At 64.0% G+C, this 27,883-nt stretch overlaps 1 protein-coding gene across 1 annotated transcript; it reads left to right on the top strand.

Moving 5' to 3' along the window:
* The first annotated feature begins 2,817 nt into the window (after positions 1-2,817).
* MUC5AC (mucin 5AC, oligomeric mucus/gel-forming) lies at positions 2,818-27,883 on the top strand. Its single transcript, XM_074336948.1, has 50 exons — positions 2,818-2,918; positions 3,699-3,773; positions 4,608-4,667; positions 4,917-5,178; positions 5,492-5,606; positions 5,927-6,017; positions 6,852-6,964; positions 7,077-7,290; positions 7,385-7,510; positions 7,758-7,875; positions 8,127-8,265; positions 8,477-8,587; positions 9,064-9,133; positions 9,217-9,354; positions 9,445-9,609; positions 9,903-9,997; positions 10,452-10,578; positions 10,784-11,039; positions 11,112-11,164; positions 11,557-11,657; positions 11,932-12,083; positions 12,247-12,385; positions 12,486-12,599; positions 12,772-12,951; positions 13,299-13,538; positions 13,797-13,953; positions 14,451-14,579; positions 14,803-14,965; positions 15,397-15,440; positions 15,535-15,723; positions 16,270-16,728; positions 17,476-20,016; positions 20,297-20,505; positions 21,081-21,255; positions 21,562-21,812; positions 21,913-22,096; positions 22,445-22,652; positions 23,098-23,279; positions 23,572-23,659; positions 23,757-23,860; positions 24,024-24,055; positions 24,363-24,534; positions 24,907-25,008; positions 25,228-25,265; positions 25,669-25,791; positions 25,879-25,977; positions 26,330-26,449; positions 26,654-26,717; positions 26,803-26,917; positions 27,330-27,883. Exons 1-50 carry the CDS (start codon positions 2,846-2,848, stop codon positions 27,574-27,576), a joined length of 9,522 nt encoding a protein of 3,173 aa, XP_074193049.1. The 5' UTR covers positions 2,818-2,845; the 3' UTR covers positions 27,577-27,883.

Raw genomic sequence — 27,883 nt, 5'->3', positions numbered from 1 at the left:
GACCCCAGCCCTCTCACTGGACTGCAGCCAACCCATGAGCTTATTGGGTCCAGGTGGGGGGCTGGGCAGCCACCGGGGACCCAGGGGAGCAACGCCTCTTGGGCCGCCACCCTGGGCCAAGCAGGTCCCCACATGTGCCCCCTGCTCCCTGTACACAGCCCCCCTACTGTGAGTCCCCTGCCTGTGTGACCATCTCCCTGTAAGGATTTTCACGGACCCCCTTTCTAGATGAGAAAACTGAGGCTTAGAGCCTCACCCTTCCCCTGGACCATGCGTCCCTGAGAGTGAAGCCCCCCAGAGCTTTAAGGGATACTTTTGCACCCTATTCAGCATCTCCACTGGGCTTGGGGAGGTCATGGGGAAGGACCCTAACTTTTGAGGTCAGGTCACAGGCCCCACACCTGTCCTGACTCTGGACCCCCTCCCATGGGCCCCTCCAGAGCCAGGAGCCATGAGCAGGTGCCAGGCCAGGGTCTCCCGGGGCGTCCAGCCTGGGTTGGACTTTCAGGACTCGGGAGGGCAGCCTGGTGGCCTGTGTCAGGTGGCTCAGGTGGGGCCCCAGGAGGAAGTCCAGCACAACCATGGCAGTGCCAGGCCTGCCTGGGCAGTGACAGCCATCCTGGACCCCAGCAGTGGCCTGGGCAGCTTCCTTGTGGGGGATGTGCCTGTGTAGGGACGTGACAGCCAGGGCCTGGCGCTGCCGGACTGCCAGCTCTGGGCAGCCAACCACGCTCGCTGCCTGGGTGGGTTAGCCCAGCCTTGGATGGGTAGGACGTGACACCTCTGAAGGCCAGGCTGGTGACTCAGAACGGTCAGGGGTTGTGGTGTGGACTCAGACCTGTGCCCCGTGCCGGCAGCGTGGACCCTGGTGGAACTATCACTACCCTGCCTTTCGGGGCCGTGAGGGGGCAGGCCCGTGTCACTCACACGCCCCTTGGCCTGGGTCCTGGCCCCCACTTCAAGCTTCCTCCCAGGCCACCGGTTCCCACCATCTGCTGGACAACCCAGACTGTCCTCACTGCCTACCTCTGGGGACCGTCCTCTGCCCTGCTCATCACCAGCTGACCTGGTGCCTAGCTCTAAGGCCAGGCGGGAGCCCCAGCTCTGCCCGTGAGGGTCAGGACGTCTGAGGCAGCAGTGTGTTGGGGGGCCCACTCACTCGCCGTATCCTTTTCCTGCACGATCACTCGTTCATTCACCTACTCATGCCCTCACTCACTCCTCACTCACGCGCAGACTCCCTCACCCTCACTCATGCCCTCACTCACTCCTCACTCACTCGCAGACTCCCTCACCCTCACTCATGCCCTCACTCACTCCTCACTCACTCGCAGACTCCCTCACCCTCACTCATGCCCTCACTCACTCCTCACTCACTCGCAGACTCCCTCACCCTCACTCATGCCCTCACTGCCCTCACTCACTCCTCACTCACTCGCAGACTCCCTCACCCTCACTCATGCCCTCACTCACTCCTCACTCACTCGCAGACTCCCTCACCCTCACTCATGCCCTCACTCACTCCTCACTCACGCGCAGACTCCCTCACCCTCACTCATGCCCTCACTCACTCACTCCTCACTCACTCGCAGACTCCCTCACCCTCACTCATGCCCTCGCTCACTCCTCACTCACTCGCAGACTCCCTCACCCTCACTCATGCCCTCACTCACTCCTCACTCACTCGCAGACTCCCTCACCCTCACTCATGCCCTCACTCACTCCTCACTCACTCGCAGACTCCCTCACCCTCACTCATGCCCTCACTCACTCTCTCACTCTCTCACTCACTCATCGCCCGACAGTCCCCCACACTATGTGAGGTGCTCTCTCTCTCTTCCAGGTTCCAGGGCCAGGTCAGGGCTTGGGGAAGGGATGGCTCAGAGACAGAAAGCACGGTGACTAGAGGAGCTTGGGACAGGCCGTAAGAGAGTGGGGGGCACATTCTCAGAACAGCTTTGAGGCCCCTCAGATCCCAGACCCCTCCTCAGCAGGAGGGGGGCCCAGCCCAGCGGCTCCCACTCCCCTTGCTGCCACCCCTCCCAGGTGGGGCCTCCTGGTCAGGACCAGCTTCGGTGGGGATGTGGGGGGGGGCAGTGTGGCCGCCAGGGGAGAGGCTGAGTGCAGCCTCAGTGCAGGCACCCAGGGCCCCTCGTTCACACCCTGTGGTCTGGGCCGAGTGTCCATTCCACTCTGGTGGCTTCTGTGCTGGAGCCCACCAGGGCAAAGATGGCTTCTAGACTGGGGCCGATTGACATCACCCCAGCCCGGGGGGCATAGACAGTCCTGCCCCTCCCTCAAGGCCAGGCCCACTTGGGACTTGAGCTTGTAGCTGCCTACGGTCTGCGTGGGGCCAGGAGCCAGAAGCATAGCCAGGATCCCAGGCAACACTGGGGGCTGCACGGTGGGGAAAGGTCGTGTCACTGGGAGATGCCGCCCCTGAGCCCCTCTCCAGAGACGGTGAGCCCAGCCCTGGCAGCCCCATCAGCAGGGAAGACACTGGTGGCCTTTCTAAGTACCAAGAACTCAGGGGTCCGGCTGCACAGAAGTGTGCCTAGAAAAGTTTGGGGTGTGGGGTCCAGTAGGAGCACACCTGAGGCCAGGAAGCCCTCAGGAAACCAGGCCCCACCTGGCACACACACCCATCTCTGCCTGTCTCCGGCCGCCAGCCAGCGCTAAGCGAGTGCCCACTGTTTACTTGGGTGAGGGGAACCACAGGCCCTGCCCCGCCCACCCACGTAAAGCCACTGGGGCTGGAGCCAGCTCTGGAGCTACAAAAGGCTCCTGCCGACTCAGGTCCGTCCTCAGAGGCTGCCCCTGGGGACTTGTCCCCTCCCTCCACACGATGGGTGTCGGCTGGAGGACGCTGGCCCCGCTCTGGGCCCTGGCTCTTGGCCTGGCCTGCGCCCAGCACACAGGTGAGACTCACTCTGGCTGGCTTTCCCAGGCTGGCCCTGGCCACGACCCGATGCCCCTGCCATTCCCCCATGTCCTGGGTTGGCCCTGGTCCCCTGCGGGCAGTAGGCAGCCCAGAGGCAGTCCTGGGCTCCGGACAAGCTGAGTGCGTCCGTGAGCAGCTCCAGCAGCTCAGCCTCTGACCCTCATTCCAGTCGACCTACAATTTCCAGCTTGTGGGGCTGGGATGGTGTTCCCACTGGTGGCAGGGGCCTCTGAGGATCCTAGAAATAAGCCTCACAGGGTCTGCTGGGGCCAACACCACCTTCCCTCGGACCCCTACCCCGACCCCCCCGCACTGAGCCCCACTTGCTCAGTGGCCAGAGCACCCCATCCCCTCTTGGCCCCCAGGTCCTACAACCTGCTCCGAATTTTCCTGCAGAGCCTTGGTGGCCTCCTGACATGCTGTCAGGACCCCTGTGTTTTACCAAGTGACCTTTCAGTAGGCCACTGCCCAGGGCAGCTGCCCCCATGTCTGAGCAAGGACACCAGTGCCTGGCCTGTGGTGGACACTGTGTAAATGAATGAGTGAATGGTCTCTGGAGACACCCAGCAGGGCCCAGGGACCCCCACATGCTCATGGGCCAAGTCATGGGGATGCTCAAGGAGGGTCGAGGCTCAGCCGTGGGCCTAGGAGACCCTCCCAGCTCCCCGCCCAGTGCAGAGAGAAGCCCCCTCCCCCTCCATGCACGCCCTGTCTCCCCTGCACCCACTCAGGCCAGCACCCTCTCCTCTTCCTGCAGGTGGAGCCCAGGATGTCTCTGTGGAGTCAGCCTATGAGCACCCAGACCTCCCCCTCAACCCCCAGGGGCCCGACGGTGAGTATCCCCCACTTGTCAGAGCTGCCCCGCCCCCCCAGCTGGCAGACCCTGAGGGCCCACTGGCCTTGGGTCCCTCCCAGCTGGCCCCACTGGGGGCGGGGGACACCCCTGCAAACACGGCCTCAGCTGCTCACTTGAAAGACCCCCAGTAGGCTGCTTGCTATCTCCCCATTGTGCTTCAGAGAGGGAGTGATCGATGGCTGGAGGGCCAGCTGAGCTCACAGTGACATCTTCTTTTCTCCCTATTTAACTCCTGATATGCCGGTTGCACATGTGTCCTCTGGGCCTGGAAGCAGGGCTGGTGGCGGCCTCTCTGGGTATTTCTGTGCCCAGGATGCCCATGTGCAGTCCTCGCAGCTCTGGGAGAGGCGGGTGGGCGAGGGGCGCCCTGGCACGGCCAGACGCTGCGTGTCTGGGAGGCTTCGGGGGAAACCTTGCCAACCTCAGCTTGCATTTCCCCCAAGCGGCCCTCAGGGAGCTTGCTTGCCCTGATTTCAGAGCCTGAGGGACTGTTTTCAGCACTGGTGACAATTTGGGTACTTTTAAGATTCTGGGTGCAAAGAGTCCCCACGTGCAACAGACCCCTGGGCCACATGGCTGTGAGAGCTGAGAGCCCTGAGTGCCTTGGGGCATCACCGAGAGGAAGTGAAGGGTAGAGGGAAACCGCCTCTGCCCTGAGTGTGTATGGCAGGCAAGGAAGCCGGGCCGGCAGAGTCCAGCTGGCTGGGGAGCCTGCAGCCTTGCTGGGTGCAGACACTGCCCACCCCACAACACTGTGTGCACGGGCATTAGGGGCGGGGGGCTGTGCCTCAACATGCCCCGCTCCTACAGGCCACCCTGTCCTTGGAGTGACCATCCTCCCGCCTCTGAGGACCACCCCTGTGGTGCGAGGTGAGTGTGACCCCACAGGGCTGGACTGGGGTGCCAGCATTGGTGGGTCCTCCTCCCTCAGACCTGGGGGTGGACACCTTTCTGGGAGCCATTGATGAAGTGTTGGGAAAGGGCCACCTTCCCAGGACATCCTGGGTCCAGGCAGGACCACCCCAGATGCCCGCCCTTGGGCAGCAGCACCTCCCAGACTCAGGTGTGTGGGGGCACCAGGTGGGGGTGCCCTCAGCAAGGCGGCTGCTCTCCCCACAGCCCTGAACCCGGCACACAATGGGCGGGTGTGCAGCACGTGGGGCAACTTCCACTACAAGACCTTCGACGGGGACGTCTTCCGCTTCCCGGGACGCTGCAACTATGTCTTCTCTGCGCACTGTGGCGCCACCTACGAGGACTTCAACATCCAGGTCCGCCGTGGCCTGGGGTCCAACGCCACCGTGCTGAGCCGAGTCACCATGAAGCTCAGAGGCATGGTCGTTGAGCTGACCGAGGACTTGGTCCTGGTCAATGGGCACCCGTGAGTCTGGGCCCCTGGGCAGCTGAGGGCGTTTCTGGGCAGCCATGGGAGAAACGTGGGGTCCTCGCCAACAGCGGAGCCAGGCCGGGATCTCCCCAGATGCTGCGCTCAACCACTTGCCCCTCTGGGCCCAGGGTGCCCGTGCTTCCCTTGGAAGCATCCCCTTCCTAGCGCTCCAGGGCCCCTGTCCTTGTCACGCCGGCTGGCACCATCTGTGGCACACTGAACGCAGGGACCCTTCCTGCCCGAGGTCCAGACCTCCTCGCGTGCCCTCGCATGTCCCTGGTGCCTCAGCTGAGCCCTGTCTCCACAGAATCCAGCTGCCTTTCAGCCGGTCCGGGATCCTCGTCGAGCACAGCAGCAGCTACTTGAAGGTGGTGGCCAGGCTGGGCCTGGTCTTCATGTGGAACCAAGACGACAGCTTCCTGGTGAGTCTTGGGGGGCGGGGGCACCTGCAGCTCGATAGTGTCCCTACAGAGGGAAGAACGTGCTCTGGGCAAGGGAGGTGGGAGGGTCAGACCCCGCCCACACGGCAGGTGAGGATGGGGGCCCACGGGCGGCTCCTCCAGGCTGTAGTCTGCTTGGGCTCTCGGCTTCGTGGAGCGCGTGGGGAGGACCCACGGCCCAGGCCTCCTCTGAGGAGCCCCCCAGCCCCTCCTTGGGGATGCCAGGCTCCCACACCTTGTCTATCCTTTCCATCCTGGGCATCCCTGGCGGGCCAGGCATCTGACGTCTTCTTTCATTCCAGCTCGAGCTGGACACCAAATACGCCAACCAGACCTGTGGGCTCTGCGGAGACTTCAACGGTGTTCCTGTCTTCAACGAGTTCCTCTCCCATGGTGAGCCCCCGGCCACCTGCCCCTTCCGCAGCACTGCCTGCAAGGCTGTCCTCCAGGCTCCCAGTCAGACGTCTCCAACTCACGTGCCCGTGCAGCCACATGCCACCCAACCACACGCACACGCACATGCACAGATACATTTGCACCCACCCACACGATCCCTCGTGCACACATGCACACACATGCACACTCAGATCCTATGTGCACACGTGTGCACACCTGCACAATCCTGGCACACTGTACCATCTTGGCAGTGCAGCCGCGGGGCCCTCTTGTTCTCAGTGAGGTTGCTCTGGGCCCTGGGCACCCCCTGACCACACAGCCTCACCTGAAATTACAGACCCACCCCCAATCAGACCCTGTCACTGCCCTTAGCCCTCAAGTCTTTGCCACAGTCGCCTTTTGTGTGACCTGCTCGATCCCCAGGTCCCTTCTGCCAGGCCCATGAAGCCCCACAAGGAGCCACCCCGTAAGGGGCTGCCAGTCATGGGGGACTGAGCCGGCTGATGCATCCAGCAGCCATGGCCAGGGCGGCCCAGTGCAGGCTCGCTGGGCTCCGAGGGCCAGCAGAGCTCAGGGTCACTCTCCAGCCTTCGGGGCCACATGCCAGCCCCGGGCCTGTGGAGCCTCAGTTATGGGCCTCAGTCTGCCACCCAGCAGCCCCATCCCAGTGGGTCCTCACTTCATCTCCAGACCCCTGCATATCCCGTGTAGCCGCTGCTTACCCCGGCAGTGTGGATGGGGAAGGTGGGCATAGCTGGGACTCCTCAGGCACTGGGGACGGTGATGAGGCACCAGGAGCGTGCAAACAACTCAGTGTCGTGCTTCCTGCAGACGTCAAGCTGACCCCCATCGAGTTTGGGAACCTGCAGAAGATGGATGGCCCCACGGAGCAGTGTCAGGACCCCGTGCTCCCTGCACCCCCGATGAACTGCTCCACCGGCTTTGTAAGTCCCAGGGTGAACAGCCAATGGGGTGGGGTGGGGCGGAGGTGGGGGGGCTGTGACCCCAGAGCCCTCCAGAGCCTGGACTCAGCGTGGGCTCCTGGCTTTGCCTCAGGGCATCTGCGAGGAGATCCTCAGCGGGGAGCTGTTCCTGGACTGTAACCACCGGGTGGACGCCAGCAGCTATGTGGACGCCTGCCAGCAAGACCTCTGCCTCTGCGAGCACACGGACCTAACCAGCTGCATCTGCCACACCCTGGCCGAGTACTCCCGCCAGTGTGCCCACGCTGGGGGGCTGCCCCTGGACTGGCGGGGCCCTGACCTGTGCCGTAAGTGCCCCAACTGCCCCTCCCCGTCACACTGTCCTGTGTGGGCCCAGAGGCAAGGGCAGGATGTGACGTGGGCCCCACCACCTCCTTGCAGCCCAGACGTGTCCCTTCAACATGCGATACCGCGAGTGTGGCTCCCCCTGCGCCGACACCTGCTCCAACCTGGAGCACTCCCAGCTCTGCGAGGACCACTGTGTGGCCGGCTGCTTCTGTCCCGAGGGTGAGACTGCGCCCCACCCCCACCAGCCCCACGAGAATCACAGGGATGCTTCTGAGGCCCCAGGCGGCTGGCACTGCCACCCCGGACTCTTGGAAGGGAGGCCCCTCTGACCTGGCTCATGGCGTCCCTGATTCCCTGGGTCTGAGAAACCCCTGAGGGCAGGGCCACCAGGGGCAGAGGGCCGTCCCCTCCACACAAGCAGTGGACACAGCCCAGCACCTGCCACACAGCCTGCATACTTCTTCAGGGATGGTGTTTGATGACATTAACCAGACTGGCTGCGTCCCTGTGTCTCAGTGCCCCTGTGTGTACAACGGGGTCACCTACGCTCCAGGGGCCGTCTACTCCACAGACTGCACCAACTGGTAGGACCCCAAGCCTGCCCTCCTGTCCCCCAGATGTGCCCTGGGACAGCCCCTCTGGGTGCTGTGGCCCAGGCACTGGTCATCCCCTCCCACTGGGGGCCTGGGCGTAGGTCAGCACTCTCCAGATGCTGACAGGCCCCAGTCTGTGTGCTGGTGCAGGCAGGTCTGGCAGACCAGTCCGTGTGCCGACATAGAGGCCGGGGGCTGGATGCTTGTGGGCCGGCAAGCACATAGTGTCTCCCTTCTCTCAGCACCTGCTCCGGAGGCCAGTGGAGCTGCCAGGAGGTTCCATGCCCGGGCACCTGCTCGGTGCTGGGAGGCTCCCACTTCTCCACGTTCGATGAGAAGCCGTACACAGCGCATGGGGATTGCAGCTACGTGCTGGCCAAGGTGTGGCCGGGGTCCTCACCGGACAGAGCAGCTGTCAGGACCACATCCAGTCCCCACTGCCCCCCGGGCTACATGTATCTGGGGTCACCCCGGGGTCCCCGATGCCTAGTCCTCCAGGAAGTGGCCCCAGTTGCCACGGGGTTTCTGGGGTGCCCATGGGGGCGGGGGGCATGGGGTGTGTTGGTCGGAGCGTGAGGACCTGTGTCTGCAGCCCTGTGACAGCAGTGCCTTCACCGTGCTGGCTGAGCTGCGCAGGTGTGGCCTGACGGACAGCGAGACCTGCCTAAGGAGCCTGACGCTAAGTCTGGGTGGGGGCCAGACGGTGAGTGCAGACCCCGGGGGCCTGGGGGAGGGGGCATGTCCCTCACAGCAAGTGACCACTGCCCAAGCCTTGATGCTGACGTGAGCAGCGAGGGCTGGTCTTGGCCCAAGGCTCCATCCACCCCACTGGCTGTGTCCACTACTGCGGGTCTCTGTGTGATCGTCCCCAAAGGGAAAACTCAGGGGCACCAGGGCCTCTGCACCTGCCCCAACCGGCCCAAGAAGGGGGAGGCCTCTCTGTTATAAAAGCACTTAGGTTTTTACATGATTAAAAAAATGCACAATCCTCAGTCCCTGTAGAAAATGGGACGACCACAGGGTCCCGGGGAGACACAGGTCGTCAGCCGCTCCCTGTGGGAGCCCGCGCCCAGCTGGCAAGTTCTTGCAGGCACTTACATACCCCCTGGGGCCTCTGGGGGCACTGACGGAGCCCTGGCCCCCAGCCTGTGACACACATGCGCCTCCTCCTGCTCCCAGGTCGTCGTGGTCAAGGCCAGTGGGGAGGTGTTTGTGAACCAGATCTACACACAGCTTCCCGTCTCGGCAGGTGAGGGCACCGGCCCAGCACCCCCCATTGTGAGGGCCCCACCCCTAGAATCCTACTGAGACCCTCGTCCCCTGTGTCCACAGCCAACGTCACACTCTTCAGACCCTCAACCTTCTTCATCATCGCCCAGACCCACCTGGGTCTGCAGGTGGACGTCCAGCTGGCACCCATCATGCAGGTGTTTGTGAGGCTGGCACCTGAGTTCCGGGGCCTGATGTGTGGTAAGAGGCACTGCCTACCCTGGGTGCCCGAGCCCCCTCGGCGGCCAGTGGGGGTTCACGGACTTCATGCGCCCTCCCCCGCTTGCCCAGGTCTCTGTGGGAACTTCAACCAGAACCAGGCTGACGACTTCCGGACCCTCAGCGGCGTGGTGGAGGGCACAGCCGCGGCCTTTGCCAACACCTGGAAGACCCAGGCCGCCTGCCCCAATGTCAAGAACAGCTTCGAGGACCCCTGCTCCCTCAGCGTGGAGAACGGTACGTGTCCATCCGCCTGCTCCCCAGGCTGCGGAGGTCCAGCAGTGGCTCCAGTGTCCACTCCAAGCCTGGGGGCGGACATCAGGTGGGAATCAGGCAAATTGCCAACACGTTGTCCTTCTGGACGGCCGTGGTGAGTTCCGGAAGAAAAGGGACAGGGTACTGCAGGGAGGGCCCTTTGTGTGCTGCTGACCCAGGCAGGGGTGTGTGTCAGGAATTGGGGTAACAGGAGGTGCGTAGCTCCCCTCTGATGCCCACTGTCTGCCCCGCTGACCCCCTCCTCCCATCCTCAGAGAAGTTTGCTCAGCACTGGTGCTCACGGCTGACGGACCCGCAAGGCCCCTTCAGCCAGTGCCACGCCGCCGTGAGCCCTGGCACCTACTACTCGGTAATGCCGCCCCCCTGCCTCTCTCCTCTGGTCCACGGCAGCCCTCAGGGGTCCAGAAGGCCTGGGTGGTCCCGAGGGTCATGGCAGAGGGGTCTGGGGCCGGTCTCCCGGCTCCAGCCTTATAATAGGCCTGGGGGCCAAAGCAGAGACTTCATAGCCTTGTGGGCCCCAGGGCCCAAATGAGACACCAGGATGCTGTGGAGTCAGGCTGAGTGGGCAGGGCTGTACCCTTAAGGTCACAGAGACAAGGGCCGAGGTCCCCCAGCTCCCAGCCTATCCCAGCCAAGCCAGGGAGCGTGGCCCAAGTGTCTGCACACACTCTGCTGAGGGAGTGGGGCCCCGGGCAAGGGTTGGGGGGTGGAGGTCCCGCAGGAGGTAGGGGACCAGCCGTGTGGGGGACTCTCGCCATGTGTGGGCTGGGGTCCCTGATGGTAACCGGCCGCCCTGTCCCCAGAATTGCCTGTTCGACACGTGCAACTGTGAGAAGAGCGAGGACTGTCTGTGTGCGGCGCTGTCGTCCTACGTGCGGGCCTGTGCGGCCAAGGGCGTGCTGCTCAGCGGCTGGAGGGACGGCGTCTGCAGTGAGTGTGCAGGGCCGGGTGTCCCCAGCAGCTGGAGTACATGCTCCACGGGCCCTTCGCTGCACCGGGCTCAGAAACCAGGGAGCACCCAGGCCAGCATGGTCCCCAGATTCTGCTGAGGAGGGCGGGCCTGGCAGAACATGGAGCCAGGGGCCGGGGACGCCCAGTGTGTCCTGAGTACTGTCCCCTTCCTGGCATCCCACAGCAAAGCCCATGGACACCTGTCCCAAGTCGATGACCTACCAATACCACATCAGCTCCTGCCAACCCACCTGCCGGTCCCGGAGCGACCAGGACGTCACCTGTGGCGTCAGCTTCGTGCCTGTGGATGGCTGCACCTGCCCTCAGGGCACTTTCCTAGACGACACGGGCAAGTGTGTGCCAGCCATCAGCTGTCCCTGCTACCACGGGGACACCGTGATCCCCAACGGAGAGTCTCTGCATGAGAGTGGGGCTGTCTGGTAAGAGCCCCTGCAGGGCGGGCAGGGGGTGGGGCAGGTGGGGCAGACTTTCTGACCACCCTTCCTTCACAGCACCTGCACTCAGGGCACACTGACCTGCATCGGAGGCCACGCCCCCGCCCCAGGTGAGTTGGGAGAAGCAAGGGCGCCCCCGGTTATGCTCCCGAAGCTTCAGGACTAAAGGCCGGCAAATCAATGTGGCTGCCGGGTGTCGATCAGCCCTCTGGGCTCAACAGAGAGGCACGGGGATGTGGGCATGCCATGCACACACATGTGCTGAACACGCACACACGTGCAGACACGCGCGCACATACACATGTGCCACACACCACAAACATGCCCACATATGCACACACATGTCCGTATGCATGCACATGCACACACACTCGCCCTGTCCCAGGGCAGCCATGGACTCGGTCGGAAAGAAACACATGTGTTGAGTATGCAGCAGTCATGTCCCTCAGAGCAGGCCTGGTGGGTTGTGGTGGGGACCCCTGAATGGCCTCTCCATCCCCAGTCTGCACCCCGCCCATGGTTTACTTCGACTGCCGCAATGCTACGCCTGGGGACGCCGGAGCTGGCTGCCAGAAGAGCTGCCACACCCTGGACATGGACTGTGTGAGTGCCCCATGGCCCCCATAACCCCTGATGCCCCTGGTGACCCCCCAGTGCCCCCACACCTGCTCGACCCCCATGGGTACCTGTGGAGATGTCCACCCAGGCTGGTCCCCGGAGGAACCCTGACCGAGTGTGTTGGGCCCGCTGCCCCTGTGGCCCCCACACAGCCCACCCGGCTGGGCACAGGCCCTGCTATCTGCCCCAGGGGACCCTCCACCCTCATGCGGGGGCTCTAACCATCCCTGTCCACTGAGTCATGTCCGCCCGCCCACAGTACAGCCCCCAGTGTGTGCCCGGCTGCGTGTGTCCCGATGGGCTGGTGGCCGATGGTGAAGGTGGCTGCATTGCTTCGGCTGACTGCCCCTGTGTGCACAACGAGGGCAGCTACCAGGCCGGCCAGACCATCCGCGTGGGCTGCAACACCTGGTACGGGGGCTCGGGGTCCCGTCCTGGGGGGAGGCTGCCACTCCAGCCGTCGAGGCCCGTGAGCCTGGAGACCACCCGCAGTCAGGCACCTGAAAGGCCACCATGGCCTCTAGGAGGGGCGCCCTGTCCCTGCCCTGCCCTGACCAGCAACGCCCCCTCCTAGCACCTGTAAGAGCAGGATGTGGCAGTGCACGGATGAACCCTGCCTGGCCACCTGCGCCGTGTATGGGGACGGCCACTACCTCACCTTCGACGGGCAGCGCTACAGCTTCAATGGGGACTGCGAGTACACACTGGTGCAGGTACGCGCCCTCGGCCTCCCCAGTCCTCCTGCCGCCCTGCGTCGCTGCCCCATCCCAGCCTCCTTTCGGGAAGGTGAGCCGGGTCCCCTGGTCCCCGCAGGATCACTGTGGTGGGAATGGCAGTGCCCAGGACTCCTTCCGTGTCGTCACTGAGAACGTCCCCTGTGGCACCACGGGGACCACCTGCTCCAAGGCCATCAAGATCTTCCTGGGGGTGAGTGGGGGACCAGGAGGGGGCTGGGGCACCCCCTTGGGAGGCTCTGGGGAGTCCCTAGGAAGGCCGCGTTCCCGTGGCTGAGCCGTAATGGGCACCATAGGGCTGGTAGACCCTCCCGGCAGGTGACCTGGAGTCCTCACCAGGCTCTGAGTGACCTCTCCCTGGGCAGAGCTATGAGCTGAAGCTGAGTGATGGGAACGTGGAAGTGATCGAGAAGGGTGCAGGGCAGGAGGTGCCCTACTCCATCCGCCAGGTGGGCATCTACCTGGTGGTGAACACCAACGCCGGCCTGACGCTGCTGTGGGACAAGAAGACCAGCATCTTCCTGAGACTCGGTCCCGAGTTCAAGGTGGGACCCACACCGCTGGCCAGCCTCGCTCCTGACCAAGGGGGTTGGGGTGTGGGGTGGGGGAGAAAGACAGAGAGACAGAGAGAGACAGAGGCAGAGAGAGAGAGGAAGGATTGGGCCCAGGCTCGCTTCCTGGAAGGTGAGCAGCAGGAGACCCTTTGCTGTGGGAGCCTTCCGCATGCCACACGAGCCTCTGCGTGGAGTGGGGCTGTGCACGGGTGGCCTCGGACTCAGGCTTCCTCCTCCTCCTCTTGGGAGATGGATGGGGTCAGAGAGTAGGGGTCAGGGAAGGGGGCTCTGGCCCTTCCTGCACTTTCCCTGAGCCCCACCACTCGCTGTGTCTGCAGGGGAGGGTCTGCGGGCTGTGCGGGAACTTTGACGACAACGCCGTCAACGACTTCACCACACGGAGCCGGTCTGTGGTGGGTGACGTGCTGGAGTTTGGCAACAGCTGGAAGTTCTCCCCGTCCTGCCCGGACGCCCCGGCCCCCAGGGACCCCTGCACCGCCAACCCGTCCCGCAAGTCCTGGGCCCAGAAGCAGTGCAGCATCATCACCAGTGCCACCTTCACTGCCTGTCATGCCCATGTACGTGGGATGCTCCTCTGGGTGCCTGGGAGGAAGGGATGGAAGTCGGGGGACCAGCGTCACTTTGCTGGGGTGGGGCCACCCTTTAGGACCAGCCTGTGCATGTTAGGATTGGTCTGGCCAACCACACGGGGCCATGCATTAGCTGTCCCTGAGCTTCAGAGGGAACAGGCCCAGGCCAGCACCACAACGCAGGCCTGATGCCCCCAAGAGCCTGAGGGGGTGGAGTCCCCAGAATCTGAGGCCTCTCCCCCACAGGTGGAGCCAGCCAAGTACTACGAAGCCTGCGTGACTGACGCATGCGCCTGTGACTCGGGGGGTGACTGCGAGTGTTTCTGCACCGCCGTGGCCGCCTATGCCCAGGCCTGCCACGAGGTGGGCGTGTGTGTGTCCTGGCGCACCCCGGACGTCTGCCGTGAGTGCCCTCGCTCACCCATGGGAGGGTTTGAAGGAAAAATGAAATGGGGGGACATGTTGCTGATGGAGAGATGGCAGGCATGATAGAACCTTCTGGAACCAAAGGGTCAGCAGAGATCATCCCCCTCCCCAGCCTAGCCCAGATAGATCCTGGCCAGAGAGTGGTAGCTGGAGAGCCACGCTGGCCGCATTCCCTACCCCCGACAGGCGGTACTGCTGAGAAGCCACGGGGGCCCCACGCTGGCCACCTTCCCACTGCCCGTCTCGCCCATGGGAATTCCAGGCTCATGCCCTTGGAGGCCACATCCAGGAGGCACAGGGGAAGGAAAGGCATCAGAACAGCCCACAGGACTTGGTCAAAGATGGGGGTGCAGGGGAGCCTGCGGGGCCACCTGGTCTTGGGCTGTCCCTCCAAAGCCTCTGCTCCCTGGGGCTACTGGGAGGCTGGCTCCAGGCTGAGAGCTTGGCCCGCTGAGCCCGTCCCTGCCCCTGCAGCCCTGTTCTGCGACTACTACAACCCCGAGGGCCAGTGTGAGTGGCACTACCAGCCCTGTGGGGCGCCCTGCCTGAGGACCTGCCGGAACCCCCGCGGCCAGTGCCTGCACGACACGCGAGGCCTGGAAGGTGGGCTGCTGTCCTGCTGGCCTGGGAGGGGCTGTCCTGGGGATCCTGGGACCCTCGGCCAGGCTAGACTCTTCCTGACCTCTTCAGGCGCCTTTGTGGGCACAACCTCATGCTCCCCATGGCATTGTGGGCGAGGTCCAGGGGTGGGGATGGTGCCAAGGCCATGGGTGTCAGGGGGCTGGGCAGTCTGTCTGTCTGGGACTCAGGCCTCTCTGGCACACAGGCTGCTACCCCAAGTGCCCGCCAGAGGCCCCCATCTTCGACGAAGACCAGATGCAGTGTGTGGCCACATGCCCACTCCCGACCCTGCCACCACCCTGCCAAGTCCGGGGCAAGACCTACCTGCCAGGGGCGGTGGTGCCCTCAGATGAGAACTGCCACTCCTGGTGAGTAACTTCGCCTGCAAGGAGCCTGGATGGAGCTCATCGGGGATTTGCCCGGCCCACCACCCTCGGGGTTTCTCCCTGCCAGGGCCCAGAGGGGTCCCCGTGGCCTGGGTTTCCTGAAGGGTCTGACCAGAGCCTCCCTGTTGCAGGATGGGGATGCTGGGGGGTAAAGGGAAGGGGGTTGCAGGATGGGGCCAGGGTGGGGGGAGGTTGAGCCTGTTTCTACCCAAGGATCCCAGGACAGATGCCCTGGAGAGGCAGTGGCCATCAGAATGTCAGGGGGGCTCACTGGTCATTGATTGGAAGGGGCTCCCTGAGAGGGTGTGACCTCAGTCTCCCCAGGGCACCCCTGTGGGGGTGCTCTTGCCCACCCTCCCCGGGCATAGTTGCATGCCCTACACTCCCACTTACCTTCTTCCTTCTGTCACCAGTGTTTGCACCGAGAGTGGCGTGCAGTGTACCTACGACACCGAGGGTGAGCAGCAGATGGCCTTCCTTGGGTCTGGGGTCTGGGGATCCCCACCCACACCCCACTCCCATGACGTTTCCGGCTTCTCTGTTCTCCACAGCCTGTGTCTGCACCTACAATGGGCAGCGTTTCCGTCCGGGGGACATCATCTACCACACGACGGACGGAACAGGGGGCTGCATCTCCGCCCACTGTGGGGCCAATGGCACCATCGAGAGGAGGGTCCACACCTGCAGTCCTACCACGTCCGTCCCCCACACCACCTTCTCCTTCTCTACACCCCCAATTGGTAAGGCAGACACGCTGGGGACCGTGAAGGCTGCCCCTCAGCCCGGGAGGGTCAGTCTCGTGGAGCGTCCTGGAAGCACTGAGGTTCCCAGTCTTGCTTTCAGGGCTGAGACCCCCAGCACAAGGCAGGGGCTGCGAGCAGAGGTGCCCAGGCCGGCCCCGACTCACTGCGCCAGGCACCCCTAGTCCTCACACCGTCCTGGGGGCATCAGAGCCTTAGCAGAGGACCCCCCAGGAGTGAAGAGTTCCCAGAGCTTTGGCTTTTAGGGTTATGTGTTCACGATCTGCTCAGGAAATGCCCAGGGGCACACTTTCCTCCACTGAGATCAATTTGCCTATTGATTCAACTGCCATGTATGGGGCACGTCTGGGGACTGGTTGCTGGCTCTCCCCAAGCTCCCGTCATAGACCGAGACACACATGCAGACTGACATGGTGACACCCACAGGCAGCTGACGGACAGGGACAATGGCGGGTGGGCACCTTGAGGACCCCCAAGTCAGCACTAGCCCCTGACGCTTGGCCTCTCTGCCTTCTCTGCCCTCAGTCATGAGCTCAACGGGTCCGCCTGGCACGCACCCCAGCCCCACCACGAGACGACCGCACACCGACATTCTGAGCAGAGCCCCTTCCACTGCCACGGGCACATGGCCCTGGCCGACGCCTTCGACCACCTCCGTCTCTCCCCACCCGGGCTGTGGGGAGGAATGCCAGTGGTCACTATGGCTGGACATAAGCCATCCAGGACGGGGCATTGACAGTGGTGACTTTGACACACTGGACAACCTCCGTGCCCACGGGTACCAAGTTTGCCAAGCACCGAGGGCGGTGGAGTGCCGAGCCGAGGATGCCCCCGACGTGCCAATCCAAGCCCTAGGGCAACGCGTTGAGTGCAGCCCCACGGTGGGGCTGACCTGTTACAACAGAGACCAGGTTTCGGGGCTCTGTGACAACTACCAGATTAAGGTCCTGTGCTGCTCCCCCCGTGCCTGCCCCACCTCCAGTAGTCCAGCCCAGACCACCCCTCCAACAACTTACAGGACAACCAAAACTGGGCCCACACCCGGGACCCCATCTGTGCTGAGAGGACGCACAGACTCCCTAGGCCCTATCACCACAACTGGCCCAACCACCCTCTCTACAAGTCACAAAACACCAGTCCTGCATGTCACTACCCCTGCCCCAGGCACCCCTACCCCTGCCCCAGGCACCAATACACCTGCCCCAGCTACCACGACACCCACCCCAGGCACCAATACACCTGCCCCAGCTACCACGACACCCACCCCAGGCACCAATACACCTGCCACAGTTACCACGACACCCACCCCAGGCACCACCACACCTGCCCCAGTTACCACGACACCCACCCCAGGCAACACCACACCTGCCACAGCTACCACGACACCCACCCCAGGCAACACCACACCTGCCCCAACCACCACGACACCCACCCCAGGCAACACTACACCTGCCCCAACCACCACGACACCCACCCCAGGCAACACCACACCTGCCCCAACCACCACGACGCCCACCCCAGGCAACACCACACCTGCCCCAACCACCACAACGCCCACCCCAGGCAACACCACACCTGCCCCAACCACCACGACGCCCACCCCAGGCAACACCACACCTGCCCCAACCACCACGACGCCCACCCCAGGCAACACCACACCTGCCCCAACCACCACGACGCCCACCCCAGGCAACACCACACCTGCCCCAACCACCACGACGCCCACCCCAGGCACCACCACACCTGCCCCAACCACCACGACGCCCACCCCAGGCACCACCACACCTGCCCCAACCACCACGACGCCCACCCCAGGCACCACCACACCTGCCCCAACCACCACGACGCCCACCCCAGGCACCACCACACCTGCCCCAGCTACCACGACGCCCATCCCAGCTACCACCATGCCTGCCCCAGTTACCTCTACAACCGTGAAAACAACTCCCTCGACCCCCAGCCCAACACCAGTTTCAACAACAGCTTCAACCATAACCTCTGTGTCTACCACCACCCCGGAGCCACCCTCATCTGAGCCCAGCGAGATCTGTTTTAAAAAGTTATGCAGCTGGACTGACTGGATTGAGAGTAGCTATCCTGGGCCTGACATAAACAGCGGAGATTTCGACACTTTTCAGAATTTGAGATCCAAAGGGTATAAATTCTGTGACAGGCCCAGCAAGGTAGAGTGCAGGGCGGAGCGCTTCCCCAACACGCCACTGGCAGAGCTGGAGCAGGATGTGGTCTGCAGTGACACGGTGGGTCTCATATGCCTGAACAGGAACCAGCTGCCCCCCATCTGCTACAACTACCAAATCCGGATCCAGTGCTGTGAGTGGGTGGACGTGTGCAGAGGTAGGACCACCCTGCCCACAACATCTGGGGCCACACACTCGACCTCACATGAAACCAGAACCCAAACAAGCACCACCAGGACCACTGCAATCCCCTGGACCTCCACACGACACAGCAGTGCCAGCTCAGCACATGTGTTCCCATCTACCAGGATCAAACCCAGCACACATGTTGTCACCCCACCCAGGACCACCACCTGCCAGCCACAGTGCACGTGGACCAACTGGTTCGACGTGGACTTCCCGTCTCCCGGGCCCCACGGAGGCGACCTGGAAACATACAGCAACATCGTCAGAAGCGGAGAGAGAATCTGCCGCCGGCCTGAGTACATCACTCACCTGGAGTGCCGAGCCGAGAACCACCCCGACGTCAGCATCGAGAGGCTGGGCCAGGTGGTGGAGTGCAACCCCGACGTGGGCCTGGTGTGCCACAACCGGGACCAGACGGGCAAGTTCCAGATGTGCCTCAACTACGAGGTCCGTGTGCTGTGCTGCGAGCCCCGAGAAGGCTGCCCTACCTTCCAACCTGTCACGGTACCCAGCACCCCAAGTGTGAGGATCACCAGCCCTACTGAGACCACCTTCCACACAGGCACATCCAGGACAACCTCTGTGCCAAAAACCAGGACAACCTCTGTGCCGAAAACCAGTGCAACCTCTGTGCCAAAAACCAGTGCAACCTCTGTGCCGAAAACCAGTGCAACCTCTGTGCCGAAAACCAGTGCAACCTCTGTGCCGAAAACCAGCGCAACCTCCGTGCCGAAAACCAGTGCAACCTCTGTGCCGAAAACCAGCGCAACCTCCGTGCAGAAAACCAGTGCAACCTCAGCTCCTGCAACCAGCACCACCACCTGCCAGCCACAGTGCACGTGGACCAACTGGTTCGACGTGGACTTCCCATCTCCTGGGCCCCACGGAGGCGACCTGGAAACATACAGCAACATCGTCAGAAGCGGAGAGAGAATCTGCCGCCGGCCTGAGTACATCACTCACCTGGAGTGCCGAGCCGAGAACCACCCCGACGTCAGCATCGAGAGGCTGGGCCAGGTGGTGGAGTGCAACCCCGACGTGGGCCTGGTGTGCCACAACCGGGACCAGACGGGCAAGTTCCAGATGTGCCTCAACTACGAGGTCCGTGTGCTGTGCTGCGAGCCCCGAGAAGGCTGCCCTACCTTCCAACCTGTCACGGTACCCAGCACCCCAAGTGTGAGGATCACCAGCCCTACTGAGACCACTTTCCACACGGGCACATCCAGGACAACCTCTGTGCCAAAAACCAGTGCAACCTCTGTGCCGAAAACCAGTGCAACCTCTGTGCCGAAAACCAGTGCAACCTCTGTGCCAAAAACCAGTCCAGCCTCAACTCCTACAACCAGCACCACCTCGGCAGCCACAACCACCACAGCCCCTGTTTCTGCAGCTGAGACAACCCACCCCACACCTGGGACCACCACCTGCCAGCCACAGTGCACGTGGACCAACTGGTTCGACGTGGACTTCCCGTCTCCTGGGCCCCACGGAGGCGACCTGGAAACATACAGCAACATCGTCAGAAGCGGAGAGAGAATCTGCCGCCGGCCTGAGTACATCACTCACCTGGAGTGCCGAGCCGAGAACCACCCCGACATCAGCATCGAGAGGCTGGGCCAGGTGGTGGAGTGCAACCCCGACGTGGGCCTGGTGTGCCACAACCGGGACCAGACGGGCAAGTTCCAGATGTGCCTCAACTATGAGATCCGTGTGCTGTGCTGCGAGCCCCGAGAAGGTTGCCCTCTGACCTCTGTGACCCCCTACATAACCTCAGCTACCAAGTACTGGCCCACAACAGAGTCTGCCTCCAAGATTCCTACCGTGACGTGGGCAGCACCGTCCACCCCCATATGCTACTGCAGCGTGGCTGATGAGCTCTACCCTGCAGGTACGTGAAGTCTTCCTGGTGGGGTGTGTGCTGCCTGTCACTGATATCCCATCCACAGAAAGCCATGGTGTGAAGGGCAGGGTGCCTTGTCTCTGTGACAGGGCTAGCTGTGCTCACAGGAGCGCCACAGCCATCTTCGAGGATTTATTCCACTGACATCTGGTAGGAAGGCCACCTACCACTTCAGCCCGAGTGGACCACAGGCCTGCCCAGGGCTGCTCCCCACTGTGGGCCTTCCCAGCATGGCTCCACTAATGGCTCTTGTCCCTCTGTCTCGCAGGCTCCATCATATACCAACAGACAGACCTTGCTGGCCACTGCTATTACGCCGTGTGCAGCCTGGACTGCCATGTGGTCAGGCAGACTGACCAGGCCTGCCTCAGCAGCGCACCGCCTCCCACCACAGCTACCTCCCCGCCTGGGTCCTCCCCGTCAGCCCCCGTGCCCGTCACTCAGGAGGGATGCCCAAATGCCGTCCCGCCAAGAACGGTAACCTCCCCCTTCCTGCCCTTCTTGAGGGCTCAGTGGCTAGTGCGGCCACCCCAGCCTCCTTCAATTAGGCCATGGCTTCATGTGGGCGACTCCTGGGCCTGTGCAGGCTGCACATTGGGAAGTGGCCCGAAGGGGGTGCCTGCTCGGCAGTAGCCGGGAGTGTGGGCCCGAAGTTGACTCTGCTGGTTGTGGGTGGCAGGGGGCCAGAGCGGGTGGTCAGTGCTGTGGGCACGGCTGGACAGCCATGGGAGGGTGTGTGGGGTCAGGGCAGAGGCCCTGGTGCAGAGTCCGGGGAACCACATGTGGGGAACAGTATGGAAATTGGCAGAGAGGGGAGGGCACCTTCATACCCCCAGAGACCCTCCTAGCCAGCTGGCACTTGGTGGGTAGGGAGGCCTGGCACGAATGCTGGTCCCAAAGGCACCATCCCCACCCCCGTTTCCCTGCTGGCCTCTCTCTTGGGAGACTGACAACTGACGACTGGCCACAGCAGTATGAGTCCTGAGCACCCACGGGTGGCCTGTGGGCAGGCTGGATGGGGGCGGGGCCTGCAGCTGTGTTTTCTTCCACAGAAAGGAGAGACCTGGGCCATGGCCAACTGCTCTCAGGCCACCTGTGAGGGCAACAACATCATCACCCTGCAGCCGCGCCCATGCCCGCAATTGCAGGAACCAACCTGTGCCAACGGCTACCCCGCCCTGAAGGTGGCAGACGAGGATGGCTGTTGCATGCATTACCAGTGCCAGTGTGAGCCGGGGCGCCAGGCTGGGCGGGCCGGGCTGCGCAAAGGCGGTGGGAATTGGGTTAGATGCCAGGAAGTACTTCGCACAGGGCGGCAGTGGATGGGTGGTACCAGGCTCCAACAGGGGTGCTCAGGGCACTGCTGCCTGAGCCCCAGAGCCCTGGGAGCAGCTGGAGGAGGCGGGGGCTCTGGCCCCCACTCTGAGGCCCCATTGGTTCTGGCGGGTGCTGGGCGTGCGGGTCCCAGTGACGGGTCTGGTCAGAGTCCTGGGTCCTCTGGGTCCCCCACTGAGGCCTGTGCTCGCACCGCAGGCGTGTGCAGCGGCTGGGGCGACCCCCACTACATCACCTTTGACGGCACCTACTACACGTTCCTGGACAACTGCACGTACGTGCTGGTGCAGCAGGTGGTGCCCGTGTACGGCCACTTGCGCGTGCTCATTGACAACTACTTCTGCGACGCTGAGGACGGGCTGTCCTGCCCGCAGTCCATCATTGTCGAGTACCAGCAGGACCGTGTCACGCTCACCCGCAAGCCAGTGCGAGGGCTGATGACTAATGAGGTGCGGCACGCCGGCGGGCAGCTGCAGGAGGGCAGGGCGAGGGGGTGCAGGCGGGGCTACGGCACGTCCTCCCGGCCCCCTCGCTGTGTCCCCTGTCTAGATCATCTTCAACAGCAAAGTGGTGAGCCCCGGCTTCCAGAAACGCGGCATCGTCATCTCCCAAATCGGCATCAAGATGTACGTGACCATCCCCGAGATTGGCGTCCAGGTCATGTTCAGCGGCCTCATCTTCTCGGTGCAGGTGCCCTTCAGCAAGTTCGCCAACAACACGGAGGGGCAGTGCGGTGAGCCCCAGCCCCGGCCGCCGCCCGGCCATGGTCCCTGCGGGTCCACTGTGAGGAGGGCCAGCCTTGGACGAGCTCACGGGCGGCACTCTGTGTGGTGAGGCCGCCTGCGCGGCTTGGGGCCTCCAGGGTCTTCGGCTTTCTGGCTGCACCAAAAATGAGCCAGTGCCCCACCCTTGAGACCCACACCGGTCCGTGCTCCTGGGGGAAAGGGAAACACAGGGAGGTCAGGGGCCTGGCCAGGTCCCTCAGCTGACCCATCAAGTACAGCCTGGGGACACTGACCCACGGCAGGGTGGGCATGGCTGTGTTGTCCCCAGCTGTCTGACTCTCGCCACCCTGCCCCAGGTACCTGCACCAATGACCAAAAGGACGAGTGTCGCCTCCCTGGGGGAGCAGTGGTGACCTCCTGCTCTGACATGTCCGGCCACTGGAAGGTGACCAATCCCGACCAGCCATCCTGCCACGGGCCTCCCCTGACACCCACTGCAGTCGGGCCCACAACCCCGCCTGCCCCATGCCCACCCGCGCCAATCTGCCAGCTGATTCTGAGCGAGTAAGATTCTGGGAGCAGTTGGGGAGGGGATGCTGGGAAGAAGTGGGCCTGCAGGGGGTTCCTGAGGGAGGAGACCAGTGGGCAGGAGAGCGCCCATGGGACTGACCAGCCCCTGTGTTGGTCACCAGTGGCCATCATGGGCTCCAAGCAGAGCCAATGCTGCTGACCTGCCAGGCACAGAGCTTGATGTGGCTGGCGGGCACATGCGCCTCGGGCATATGCGGGGCCAGGCAGACGTTGTCCCTGGGTTTGCAGGCAGAGGATGGGGGAGCCCAGGGGAGAGTTTGCAGGAGGAATGACCACTGCGGTCAGGTGGCCTGGAGCCCAGGGTGCTCGGCGCTCAGGTGGGCCCGGCGACCCTTCTCCCGGCCCTTCTCCAGGGAAGGCCTGAGCCTGGCTGCCGGGTGCAGGGCTGCCCCACGACCCGTGTGTCCCTGTGCTGCAGGGTCTTCGAGACGTGCCATGCCGTGATCCCCCCGGGGCCATACTACCAAGGCTGTGTCTTTGACCAGTGCCACATGACCACCAGCTCGGACGTGGTGTGCTCCAGCGTGGAGCTATATGCCTCGCTCTGTGCATCCAATGGCGTGTGCATTGACTGGAGGGGCCAGACCAACCACACGTGCCGTGAGTGCCCGCTGGGGGTGGGCTTCCTGGGGGAGAAGGCTGACCCCAAGGCAGAACGCACTTGGTTCCTGGAGAGGAAGGAGGGCCCCTGGGCCGGGGCGCAGGGTGGGTGGGCTCTGACAGGCTGGGCTGGGCAGGGCATGCAGGGGTGGGGCTTAAGGGGTGTCTTGCAGGCTGCAGGACCCCCCGGCAGATGTCTGGTGCTCAGCAGTTACCTGGGGCCTGGAGCACAGCCTTGGAGTGGCTCCTGGTTGGCGCACGTGGCCTCAGGTTGGCTTCTCCCTCCACACAGCCTTCACCTGCCCGGCTGACAAGGTGTATCGGCCCTGTGGCCCCTCCAACCCCCCCACCTGCTACAGCAGCGACAGCACCAGCCTTGTGTAAGTGCTGCCCTCCCTCTCAGACCCCAGAGCCCCTCAGATGGCCTCCCCCACCCTGGAGGGCACAGGGGCCAGGCCAACCGTCTGCTCCCCACAGGGCCCTTGAGGATGCCGGCCCTGTCACAGAGGGTTGCTTCTGTCCAGAGGACATGACACTTTTCAGCACGAGCATGGACATCTGCGTGCCCACAGGCTGTCCCAGTATGTCCCATGGCCAGCTGGGCTTGGGGCTGGTGGGCTGTTCCTTCCACCCGAACGCCTTCTCAGCTGGACCCCGGAGCGTTCAGTTGTGGGGTCCACGGGTCCTGCCCTGAAGGCCGGGGGTGTGGCTGCCCAACTGTGACCTTGTTCTCCCTCCCTCCAGGGTGCATGGGGCCCCACGGGGAGCCTATGGAGGTGAGTGTGACTCTGGCAGGTCGGGGGGGGGCAAGGCTTCCCCGGCAGAGCGGGTGCCCTGGAGCAGTGTGTGGGTGCTGGCCCCAAGGCTGGCCACGCCCGTCCTCCACCGGGACGTCCTCCTTCTCTGCTAAGACACCGTGAAGGCAGAGGCCAGCCACCAGCACAGCTGTCTCCCATCTGCCCCAGGCCCCCAGGGCCTCAGGCAGCACCCGCACTTTGGAAGCCCTTTTCCTTGGGTTCCCCTGCGCCCTCTGCTGGCAGAGGCTGCGTCCAGTCCCAGGCTCACGTGTGCCCTCCCTTGCAGCCGGGCCACACTGTCAACATCGACTGCCAGGAGTGCACCTGTGATGGCAGCACTCGGAGCCTGAGCTGCCGGCGTCAGCCCTGCCCCCTGCCCCCCACCTGCCTCGAGCCCGGATTCGTGCCTGTGCCTGTGGCCCCACAGGCAGGCCAGTGCTGTCCCCAGTACCACTGCGGTGAGCCCCGTGCTGGGAGGGTGGGGGCGGGACTCCAGCTGCTGTCCCCATGTGTGCTGAGGGTCCCACATGCACTGCATTGGCTCACGGCTGAACTGCTTTGCCTGTGAGGGGCATGTGGTGCTGGCACCAGGGGGGCATAGCCCAGGAGACCGGGCCAGCACCTTCCCCTGCTGCAGTCTCGTCTGGTGACTCCAGCAGAAGTGCCGGGAGAGCAGGAGCTTTCCTGCGCCCAGGCTGACTAGAAGCCTCACCCATTGGGTGACTGGTGCCCCCTGGAGAGCCTGCCACCCACCCCCTGGGCAGTCAGCACACCGGGAGACCCCCGGGGACGACACAGGCCCCTGAGTGCCTCCTTCCTGCCCTCCGCAGCCTGCAATGCCAGCTACTGCCCGCCACCTGCAGACTGTCCTGAGGGTTCCCACCAGGTCCTGACCTACAAAGAGGGGGCCTGCTGCCCCAGCCAAAAGTGCAGTAAGTGTGCCAGCCCAGTGGCCCTGAGGCAGCCAGCTACTTCCCGACCCCCTCGCCAGCCTCGCTAGGGGGAAAGCTAGGGCTTGTGGCCCTGTGGACGGGACACTCTAGTGATGGGGGTGGGCACCTGTGGGCCCCGGAGGCTGGCAGTAGTGAGAATGGAAGGAGGTGGGCAGGGCGGGAGGAGTGGGTGTGCAGACCTGCTTGTCTCCTGAACAGGCTGGACCGTCTGCAGTGTGAATGACACCTTGTACCAGGTAAGGACCCGCCAGAGGTCGGGACAGGTCAGGTCCCCAGGGCACAGGAGATTCAGCATGCCCCACCCCTGCTGGCTTGTTCCCGAGACTGTGTCTCCGGGCTGTGCCAGGGCCCCGTGGCTCAGGTGGACACTGCAGCTGCCGGTGTGGCTGAGGCCTGAGGCTGGGCTGAGCTCAGACTACCCGCCCTCTGTTCTGAACACGATGAGAGCTGCCCCAGCCTTGGTTTCTCCCAGCTGGGCCCTTGAGAACATGGGACCTCCACGGAGGCGCAGCCTTGGGGCTCTGCCATCGAGGGTCACCCTGGTGGGGGACAGGTCGGTCGGGCTTGGAGAAAATGTCGGGAAGGCAGGGGCACCAGGCCTGGCCCCAGCCACTGACGCTGCTGCCCTGCTCTGCCCAGCCTGGGGCTGTGGTCTCCTCCAGCCCGTGTGAGACGTGCAGATGCGAGGTGCTCAGCGGTCCCCAGTCGGACAGGTTCATGATCAGCTGTGAGACCCAGACCTGCAACACTCACTGCCCCGTGGTGAGTGCCCGCCGCCCCCACTGCCCCGAGCCTCCAGGCAGTGCCGGCCAGCGAGGCTCAGGCCACACACCCACCTCTCCCCCACAGGGCTTCGAGTACCAGGCGCAGAGCGGGCAGTGCTGTGGGCTGTGCGTGCAGGTGGCCTGTGTCATGAACACCAGTGACAGCGCCGCCCACCTCTTCTATGTGAGTTCTCGTAGCAGGGCCTTGGGGCAGGTTCTGGGTGGGGTGGGCCACAGGCGCCCGACAGGCTGAGGACGAAGCCAGCCTCCCAGGAACCCAGGGTTGCCCAGGCTCAGGCTCAGGCCCATCCCTGCCTGTGGGCTGCCCTGTGGGCAGAGTGACAGCGGGGACTGAGCGGGCAGGACCCTGGTGCACCAGGGCTCGTGGGCAGCTGTCATTGCAAGGCATGCTCCTGGCAGAGGCCCTGGGGGACCCTGTGGAAGCTGCAGGCTGGGGACACAGGCAGTGCTGTCCTCTGCTGGAGGGAGGTGCCTGGGGAGGTGCACTCACCCTGCTGGCCTGGGCCTCCTTGCAGCCCGGGGAGTCCTGGCCAGATCCTGGAAACCCCTGTGTGTCACACGAGTGTGAGAAGCACCAGGACGGGCTTGTGGTGGTGACCACGAAGCAGGCATGCCCCCCGCTCAGCTGTCCTGCGGTGAGTTCCAGGAGCCCACCTGTCCAGCAGTGCCCAGGGTGGACAGGGCTAGGGAGCTGCGGTCAGCCCCACGAAATGCCGGCAGGGTGCTACCCTCCTGCGTGGGGCACTGTCCACTCCTGTGTGCGCTTGGTCTGGCGTCCTCGGTTCCCCATTTGTGGTGGCTGCTCCCACACTAGTGACAGTCCCCCTTTTTTGGCACAGGACCAGGCTCGGCTGAGCAAGGACGGTTGCTGCCTCCTCTGTCCCCAGCCCCAGCCCCAGAACCGTGAGTGGCCGTGGCCGTGGGGGCGGTGGGGGGCCCTGGGAGTGCCTGGCTGATGCTGACCTCTGCACTGCCTCACGCCCCCCAGAGTCCACGTGTGCTGTCTACTACCAGCAGCAAGTCATCCAGCTACAGGGCTGCAGCTCCGTGGGGCCCGTGCGCCTCGCATTCTGCCAGGGCAACTGTGGGGACACCTCCTCCATGTACGTGAGCCCCAGGGCTGGCCAGCCCGGATGCTGTGCCGGGTGCACTTGGCCTGGTGTGGGCAGTCGAGGGTGGCACAGGGAGGCGGGGCCAGCAGGGGTCCTCAGGTGGGCGGAGACCCAGGGCCTTGTCCTGTTTGCAATCATGCTCTTCTGTCTACTGAGACCCCGGGCTCACTGAGCCCTTGGTGACTTACTGGGGCTCATGAGGGCCCATGTGTGCCCTTCCCCAGCCGCGGGGGTATTTATACCAACCAATTGGCACGTGAGCCAGGCCGCCTCTGAGAGCTTGTGGTCGTGATGATGTTGTCCGTCCACTGCTCATTGGCCCCTGGCTGGCCGCGGGCTTTGCTGGGGGTCTGTGGTGGGCTCGGGCGGCGTGAGCCCTGGCGCTGAGCAGCCTTCCTTGCAGGTACTCGCTGGAAGCCAACGCGGTTCAGCACAGGTGCAGCTGCTGCCAGGAGCTGCGGGCCTCGCTGCACAATGTGACCCTGAGCTGTGCCGACGGCTCCCGCCGCACCTTCAGCTACACCCAGGTGGAGGAGTGCGGCTGCGTGGGCCTGCAGTGCGACCCCCAAGGTGACCGCGGCCGGCTGCAGGGCCAGGACCCCGAGCGCAGCCACTGGAGCAGGGGGACCCGCGCCCTGCCACTCGCCTGAGACACAGCCTCCCTCCCAGACAGACAGCCTGAATTCCCTGCAGCCCAGCTTCCCAGGCCAGGACCCTGAGCCCTGGTCCCGGTGGCCCAAGTCCAGGATGCATGGTCACCCACCCCTTCCCTCTCCAGTGTCCAGCCTGGGAGGGCGGGCAGGTGGGCGCTCCTCCCAGACTTAAGCATTGGGTGGGGTCTTATCAATGACCGTCACCTGGACGTGCAGTGGGCTACTCGGCCGGCCGCCAGGAGGCACAGCCTCACCCTACCTCCACCCTGGGCCTCAGGAAAGGGCCAGCGGAGCCATAAATACA

This window comes from Rhinolophus sinicus, linkage group LG06 (assembly GCF_036562045.2).
Source record: "Rhinolophus sinicus isolate RSC01 linkage group LG06, ASM3656204v1, whole genome shotgun sequence".
NCBI lineage: Eukaryota > Metazoa > Chordata > Mammalia > Chiroptera > Rhinolophidae > Rhinolophus > Rhinolophus sinicus.
Note: the sequence above shows the minus strand (reverse complement) of the source record. Positions and strands in the feature narration are given on the sequence as shown.